The following is an 8,837-nucleotide window of genomic DNA, read 5'->3' as shown; positions in this document are numbered from 1 at the left end:
TCACCTGTCTCTCTGGCCCTCACCTGTCTCTCTAGCACTCACCTGTCTCTCTGGCACTCACCTGTCTGTCTCTCTAACACTCACCTGTCTCTCTGGCCCTCACCTGTCTCTCTAGCACTCACCTGTCTCTGTGGCACTCACCTGTCTCTCTGGCCCTCACCTGTCTCTCTAGCACTCACCTGTCTCTCTGGCACTCACCTGTCTATCTGGCCCTCACCTGTCTCTCTGGCACTCACCTGTCTGTCTCTCTGGCACTCACCTGTCTCTCTGGCACTCACCTGTCTCTCTGGCACTCACCTGTCTCTCTGGCACTCACCTGTCTCTCTGACACTCACCTGTCTCTCTGGCACTCACCTGTCTCTGGCACTCACCTGTCTCTCTGGCACTCACCTGTCTCTCTGACACTCACCTGTCTCTCTGGCACTCACCTGTCTCTCTGACACTCACCTTTCTCTCTGACACTCACCTGTCTCTCTGACACTCACCTGTCTCTCTGGCACTCACCTGTCTCTCTGGCACTCACCTGTCTCTCTGGCACTCACCTGTCTCTCTGGCACTCGTCTGTCTGTCTGACACTCACCTGTCTCTCTGGCACTCACCTGTCTGTCTGTCTGACACTCACCTGTCTGTCTGTCTGACACTCACCTGTCTGTCTGTCTGTCTGACACTCACCTGTCTCTCTGGCACTCACCTGTCTCTCTGGCACTCACCTGTCTCTCTGGCACTCACCTGTCTGTCTCTCTAGCACTCACCTGTCTCTCTAGCACTCACCTGTCTCTCTGGCACTCACCTGTCCGTCTAGCACTCACCTGTCTCTCTGGCCCTCACCTGTCTCTCTGGCACTCACCTGTCTGTCTCTCTGACACTCACCTGTCTCTCTGGCCCTCACCTGTCTCTCTAGCACTCACCTGTCTCTCTGGCACTCACCTGTCTCTCTGGCCCTCACCTGTCTCTCTGGCACTCACCTGTCTCTCTGACACGCACCTGTCTCTCTGGCACTCACCTGTCTCTGGCACTCACCTGTCTCTCTGACACTCACCTGTCTCTCTGACACTCACCTGTCTCTCTGGCACTCACCTGTCTCTCTGGCACTCACCTGTCTCTCTGGCACTCACCTGTCTCTCTGGCACTCGTCTGTCTGTCTGACACTCACCTGTCTCTCTGGCACTCACCTGTCTGTCTGTCTGACACTCACCTGTCTGTCTGTCTGACACTCACCTGTCTGTCTGTCTGTCTGACACTCACCTGTCTCTCTGGCACTCACCTGTCTCTCTGGCACTCACCTGTCTCTCTGGCACTCACCTGTCTGTCTCTCTAGCACTCACCTGTCTCTCTAGCACTCACCTGTCTCTCTGGCACTCACCTGTCCGTCTAGCACTCACCTGTCTCTCTGGCCCTCACCTGTCTCTCTGGCACTCACCTGTCTGTCTCTCTGACACTCACCTGTCTCTCTGGCCCTCACCTGTCTCTCTAGCACTCACCTGTCTCTCTGGCACTCACCTGTCTCTCTGGCCCTCACCTGTCTCTCTGGCACTCACCTGTCTGTCTCTCTGGCACTCACCTGTCTGTCTCTCTGGCACTCACCTGTCTGTCTCTCTGGCACTCACCTGTCTGTCTGGCACTCACCTGTCTCTCTGGCACTCACCTGTCTCTCTGGCACTCACCTGTCTGTCTGTCTGGCACTCACCTGTCTGTCTGTCTGACACTCACCTGTCTGTCTGTCTGGCACTCACCTGTCTCTCTGGCACTCACCTGTCTCTCTGGCACTCACCTGTCTGTCTCTCTAGCACTCACCTGTCTCTCTGGCACTCACCTGTCTGTCTAGCACTCACCTGTCTCTCTGGCCCTCACCTGTCTCTCTGGCACTCACCTGTCTGTCTCTCTGACACTCACCTGTCTCTCTGGCCCTCACCTGTCTCTCTAGCACTCACCTGTCTGTCTCTCTAGCACTCACCTGTCTGTCTCTCTGACACTCACCTGTCTCTCTGGCCCTCACCTGTCTCTCTAGCACTCACCTGTCTCTCTGGCACTCACCTGTCTGTCTCTCTAACACTCACCTGTCTCTCTGGCCCTCACCTGTCTCTCTAGCACTCACCTGTCTCTCTGGCACTCACCTGTCTCTCTGGCCCTCACCTGTCTCTCTAGCACTCACCTGTCTCTCTGGCACTCACCTGTCTCTCTGGCCCTCACCTGTCTCTCTGGCACTCACCTGTCTGTCTCTCTGGCACTCACCTGTCTCTCTGGCACTCACCTGTCTCTCTGGCACTCACCTGTCTCTCTGGCACTCACCTGTCTCTCTGACACGCACCTGTCTCTCTGGCACTCACCTGTCTCTGGCACTCACCTGTCTCTCTGGCACTCACCTGTCTCTCTGACACTCACCTGTCTCTCTGGCACTCACCTGTCTCTCTGACACTCACCTGTCTCTCTGGCACTCACCTGTCTGTCTCTCTAGCACTCACCTGTCTCTCTAGCACTCACCTGTCTCTCTGGCACTCACCTGTCCGTCTAGCACTCACCTGTCTCTCTGGCCCTCACCTGTCTCTCTGGCACTCACCTGTCTGTCTCTCTGACACTCACCTGTCTCTCTGGCCCTCACCTGTCTCTCTAGCACTCACCTGTCTCTCTGGCACTCACCTGTCTCTCTGGCCCTCACCTGTCTCTCTGGCACTCACCTGTCTGTCTCTCTGGCACTCACCTGTCTGTCTCTCTGGCACTCACCTGTCTGTCTCTCTGGCACTCACCTGTCTGTCTGGCACTCACCTGTCTCTCTGGCACTCACCTGTCTCTCTGGCACTCACCTGTCTGTCTGTCTGGCACTCACCTGTCTGTCTGTCTGACACTCACCTGTCTGTCTGTCTGACACTCACCTGTCTGTCTGTCTGGCACTCACCTGTCTCTCTGGCACTCACCTGTCTGTCTCTCTAGCACTCACCTGTCTCTCTGGCACTCACCTGTCTGTCTAGCACTCACCTGTCTCTCTGGCCCTCACCTGTCTCTCTGGCACTCACCTGTCTGTCTCTCTGACACTCACCTGTCTCTCTGGCCCTCACCTGTCTCTCTAGCACTCACCTGTCTGTCTCTCTAGCACTCACCTGTCTGTCTCTCTGACACTCACCTGTCTCTCTGGCCCTCACCTGTCTCTCTAGCACTCACCTGTCTCTCTGGCACTCACCTGTCTGTCTCTCTAACACTCACCTGTCTCTCTGGCCCTCACCTGTCTCTCTAGCACTCACCTGTCTCTCTGGCACTCACCTGTCTCTCTGGCCCTCACCTGTCTCTCTAGCACTCACCTGTCTCTCTGGCACTCACCTGTCTCTCTGGCCCTCACCTGTCTCTCTGGCACTCACCTGTCTGTCTCTCTGGCACTCACCTGTCTCTCTGGCACTCACCTGTCTCTCTGGCACTCACCTGTCTCTCTGGCACTCACCTGTCTCTCTGGCACTCACCTGTCTCTCTGACACGCACCTGTCTCTCTGGCACTCACCTGTCTCTGGCACTCACCTGTCTCTCTGGCACTCACCTGTCTCTCTGACACTCACCTGTCTCTCTGGCACTCACCTGTCTCTCTGACACTCACCTGTCTCTCTGACACTCACCTGTCTCTCTGGCACTCACCTGTCTCTCTGGCACTCACCTGTCTCTCTGGCACTCACCTGTCTCTCTGGCACTCGTCTGTCTGTCTGACACTCACCTGTCTCTCTGGCACTCACCTGTCTGTCTGTCTGACACTCACCTGTCTGTCTGTCTGACACTCACCTGTCTGTCTGTCTGACACTCACCTGTCTCTCTGGCACTCACCTGTCTCTCTGGCACTCACCTGTCTCTCTGGCACTCACCTGTCTGTCTCTCTAGCACTCACCTGTCTCTCTAGCACTCACCTGTCTCTCTGGCACTCACCTGTCCGTCTAGCACTCACCTGTCTCTCTGGCCCTCACCTGTCTCTCTGGCACTCACCTGTCTGTCTCTCTGACACTCACCTGTCTCTCTGGCCCTCACCTGTCTCTCTAGCACTCACCTGTCTCTCTGGCACTCACCTGTCTCTCTGGCCCTCACCTGTCTCTCTGGCACTCACCTGTCTGTCTCTCTGGCACTCACCTGTCTGTCTCTCTGGCACTCACCTGTCTGTCTCTCTGACACTCACCTGTCTCTCTGGCCCTCACCTGTCTCTCTAGCACTCACCTGTCTCTGTGGCACTCACCTGTCTCTCTGGCCCTCACCTGTCTCTCTAGCACTCACCTGTCTCTCTGGCACTCACCTGTCTCTCTAGCCCTCACCTGTCTCTCTAGCACTCACCTGTCTCTCTGACACTCACCTGTCTCTCTGACACTCACCTGTCTCTCTGGCCCTCACCTGTCTCTCTGGCACTCACCTGTCTGTCTCTCTGGCACTCACCTGTCTCTCTGGCACTCACCTGTCTCTCTGGCACGCACCTGTCTCTCTGGCACGCACCTGTCTCTCTGGCACTCACCTGTCTCTCTGGCACTCACCTGTCTCTCTGGCACTCACCTGTCTGTCTCTCTAGCACTCACCTGTCTCTCTGGCACTCACCTGTCTGTCTAGCACTCACCTGTCTCTCTGGCACTCACCTGTCTCTCTGGCCCTCACCTGTCTCTCTGGCACTCACCTGTCTGTCTCTCTGACACTCACCTGTCTCTCTGGCACTCACCTGTCTCTCTGACACTCACCTGTATCTCTCTCACTGTCTCTTTGACACTCACCTGTATCTCTGACACTCACCTGTCTCTCTGACACTCACCTGTCTCTCTGGCACTCACCTGTCTCTCTGGCACTCACCTGTCTCTCTGACACTCACCTGTCTCTCTGACACTCACCTGTCTCTCTGGCACTCACCTGTCTCTCTGGCACTCACCTGTCTCTCTGGCACTCACCTGTCTCTCTGACACTCACCTGTCTCTCTAGCACTCACCTGTATCTCTCTCACTGTCTCTTTGACACTCACCTGTCTCTCTCGTTGCCCAGGTAACCAGGAGAGGGGCTGGAACGACCCCCCCCAGTTCTCCTACGGTCTCCAGAAGGCCCGCGGGCCTCAGAGGAGCCTCCTGACCCGGAGAGCAGGTAAACAACACCTGAACTAACGTAAACAAACCTTCTTTCAAACTGTACCTGCTTCAGTGTTGCTGCTCACCCTCTGTCTGAAACCAGAGCTGCTCTGATTGGTTAGCTGGCCGGCTCTGTTGGGATTTAGAGTTTAGAGGTGTCCCGCCCTTTAGCCTATCACGTACAATGTGTTGCAGCATGAAAGTTCTGTAATGATGTCACTATGTTGAGGAAGTAATCAAAGAAGTCTGACGGAGGCGTTTCAGGCGGGAACTCTCTCTGCTTAGCCTAGCTTCCCTTAGCCTAGCTTCCCTTAGCCTAGCTTAGCCTAGCTTCCCTTAGCTTCCCTTAGCCTAGCTTCCCTTAGCCTAGCTTAGCCTAGCTTAGCCTAGCTTCCCTTAGCCTAGCTTAGCCTAGCTTAGCCTAGCTTAAATGCAGCAGTGTAAGAATGTTTACAGAACAGTATCAACTCTAACTCTTCGACCCTGATTGGTCTTCAGGTGCCCCGCCCCCTCCCTCCACCAACCCTCTGGCTCCACCTCCAGGCGCTGTGGCCCCGCCCCCCCCCAACTCTCTGGCTCCGCCTCCAAGTGCTGTGGCCCCGCCCCCTCTGCACCCAGGTAAGCAGCAGGAGGAGAAGCATGTTTCGTCATATCAAAAAGCGTGATTGACAGCAGACTCCTCCCCTCTCATTCACAGCACGCCCTCCTGCCAGCTGTGTGGCCACGCCCCCTCCGGGACCAATGAGAGGCCAGAGAGAGGGGGACAGCAGCCAATCAGAGAGTGAGCCTGATGCAGAGCGAGTGGTGTCCGTCCTGAACCGAGCGCTGAGCGCCTGCCGACACAACGCCAGCGTGAGGACCAGCTCTGTCATTAAATATATATATTACACGTATATATACCATAGACTGATACATATAATATATAGACCTCTGTGTGACCTCTGACCTCTGTGTGACCTCTCCAGGATCAGGTGTGCAGTGACGTGGCGAAGAGGCTCCGCCTCCTGGAGGTCAGCTGGAGGGGGGGGCGGCTCAGCCTCCCAGTGAGGAGGCGCATGGAGAGCCTGACTCTGGGTACCTGTCTCACTCTCGACTGTCTGTCTCTCACCTGTCTGTCTCTCACCTGTCTCTCACCTGTCTCACGCTCACCTGTCTCTCTCTCACCTGTCTGTCTCAAACTTTTCTCTCACTTGTCCCTCTCACCTGTCTCTTACTTGTCTCACTCTCACCTGTCTCTTTCCTGTCTCTCACCTGTCTCTCTCCTGTCTCACTCACCTGTCTCACTCTCACCCGTCTCTCTCCTGTCTCACTCTCACCTGTCTCACTCTCACCTGTCTCACTCTCACCTGTCTCACTCTCACCTGTCTATATCCTGTCTCTTACTTGTCTCACTCTCACCTGTCTCTCACCTGTCTCACTCTCACCTGTTTCTCACCTGTCCCTCTCACCTGTTTCTCACCTGTCCCTCTCACCTGTCTCTTACTTGTCTCACTCTCACCTGTCTCTTACTTGTCTCTCTCTCACCTGTCTCACTCTCAACTGTCTCTTACCTGTCTCTCACCTGTCCTTCTCACCTGTCTCTTACTTGTCTGTCTCTCACCTGTCTCTCAACTGTCTCACTCTCAACTGTCTCTCACCTGTCCCTCTCACCTGTCTCTCACCTGTCTCCCTCTCACCTGTCCCTCTCACCTGTCTCTCACCTGTCTCACTCTCACCTGTCTCTCTCTCAGATCTGCAGATGGGTCAGTGGGATTCTGCTGATGAGCGTCACCTGTCTCTGATGGTGGATCATGTGACTGAGGTCAGCCAATGGATCGTCGGCGTCAAGCGCCTCATCGCTGAGACCCGGAAACTGAGTCCAGAACTCCTGGAGAACCTCAAAGAACCCCTGAAGAACCTCAAAGAACCCCTGGAGAACCTCAAAGAACCCCTGGAGAACCCCAAAGAACCAGAACCAGTACAGAACCCTTCAGAACCAGAATCCTGATCCTGGACCTGATCCTCAGCAGTAACTGTGACAAACCTGGTTCTGGTCTCTCTAATAAACCTGGTTCTGGACTCTGATAAACCTGGTTCTGGTTTCTAATAAACCTGGTTCTGGTCTCTAATAAACCCGGTTCTGGTCTCTCTAATAAACCTGGTTCTGGTCTCTCTAATAAACCTGGTTCTGGTCTCTCTGATAAACCTGGTTCTGGTCTCTGTGATAAACCTGGTTCTGGTCTCTGTGATAAACCTGGTTCTGGTCTTTCTAATGAACCTGGTTCTGGTCTCTCTAATAAACCTGGTTCTGGTCTCTCTAATAAACCTGGTTCTGGTCTCTCTAATAAAGCTGGTTCTGGTCTCTCTAATAAACCTGGTTCTGGACTCTGTGATAAACCTGGTTCTGGTCTCTCTGATAAACCTGGTTCTGGACTCTCTAATAAACCTGGTTCTGGTCTCTCTAATAAACCTGGTTCTGGTCTCTCTAATAAACCTGGTTCTGGACTCTGTGATAAACCTGGTTCTGGTCTCTCTGATAAACCTGGTTCTGGTCTCTCTAATAAACCTGGTTCTGGTCTCTCTAATAAACCTGGTTCTGGTCTCTCTGATGAACCTGGTTCTGGTCTCTGATAAACCTGGTTCTGGTCTCTGATAAACCTGGTTCTGGTCTCTCTAATAAACCTGGTTCTGGTCTCTCTGATGAACCTGGTTCTGGTCTCTGATAAACCTGGTTCTGGTCTCTGATAAACCTGGTTCTGGTCTCTGATGAACCTGGTTCTGGTCTCTCTAATAAACCTGGTTCTGGTCTCTCTGATGAACCTGGTTCTGGTCTCTGATAAACCTGGTTCTGGTCTCTCTGATAAACCTGGTTCTGGTCTCTGTGATAAACCTGGTTCTGGTCTCTCTAATAAACCTGGTTCTGGTCTCTCTAATGAACCTGGTTCTGGTCTCTGTGATAAACCTGGTTCTGGTCTCTGATAAACCTGGTTCTGGTCTCTCTAATAAACCTGGTTCTGGTCTCTCTAATGAACCTGGTTCTGGACTCTAATAAACCTGGTTCTGGTCTCTGCGATAAACCAAGTTCTGGTCTCTCTAATTAACCTGGTTCTGGACTCTGTAATAAACCTGGTTCTGGTCTCTATGAAAAACCTGGTTCTGGTCTCTGTGATAAACCTGGTTCTGGTCTCTGCGATAAACCTGGTTCTGGTCTCTCTAATAAAGCTGGTTCTGGTCTCTCTAATAAACCTGGTTCTGGACTCTGTGATAAACCTGGTTCTGGTCTCTCTGATAAACCTGGTTCTGGACTCTCTAATAAACCTGGTTCTGGTCTCTCTAATAAACCTGGTTCTGGACACTGATAAACCTGGTTCTGGTCTCTCTGATAAACCTGGTTCTGGTCTCTCTAATAAACCTGGTTCTGGTCTCTCTAATAAACCTGGTTCTGGACTCTGTGATAAACCTGGTTCTGGTCTCTCTGATAAACCTGGTTCTGGTCTCTCTAATAAACCTGGTTCTGGTCTCTCTAATAAACCTGGTTCTGGTCTCTCTGATGAACCTGGTTCTGGTCTCTGATAAACCTGGTTCTGGTCTCTGATAAACCTGGTTCTGGTCTCTCTAATAAACCTGGTTCTGGTCTCTCTGATGAACCTGGTTCTGGTCTCTGATAAACCTGGTTCTGGTCTCTGATAAACCTGGTTCTGGTCTCTGTTGAACCTGGTCTGGTCTCTGATGAATCTGGTTCTGGTCTCTGTGATAAACCTGGTTCTGGTCTCTCTAATGAACCTGGTTCTGGTC

At 53.4% G+C, this 8,837-nt stretch overlaps 1 protein-coding gene across 1 annotated transcript; it reads left to right on the top strand.

The window, feature by feature from the left end:
* Nucleotides 1-4,923: 4,923 nt before the first annotated feature.
* Nucleotides 4,924-7,223, top strand: sra1 (steroid receptor RNA activator 1; the record flags this gene model as incomplete). Its single annotated transcript, XM_034077741.1, has 5 exons — nucleotides 4,924-5,079; nucleotides 5,562-5,681; nucleotides 5,761-5,915; nucleotides 6,029-6,137; nucleotides 6,794-7,223. Coding segments are annotated over 5 exons (797 nt in total), but the record flags the coding sequence as incomplete, so codon positions are not given.
* Nucleotides 7,224-8,837: the final 1,614 nt, after the last annotated feature.

The sequence above is a fragment of the Pseudochaenichthys georgianus genome, unplaced genomic scaffold, assembly GCF_902827115.2.
Source record: "Pseudochaenichthys georgianus unplaced genomic scaffold, fPseGeo1.2 scaffold_1923_arrow_ctg1, whole genome shotgun sequence".
NCBI lineage: Eukaryota > Metazoa > Chordata > Actinopteri > Perciformes > Channichthyidae > Pseudochaenichthys > Pseudochaenichthys georgianus.
Note: the sequence above shows the minus strand (reverse complement) of the source record. Positions and strands in the feature narration are given on the sequence as shown.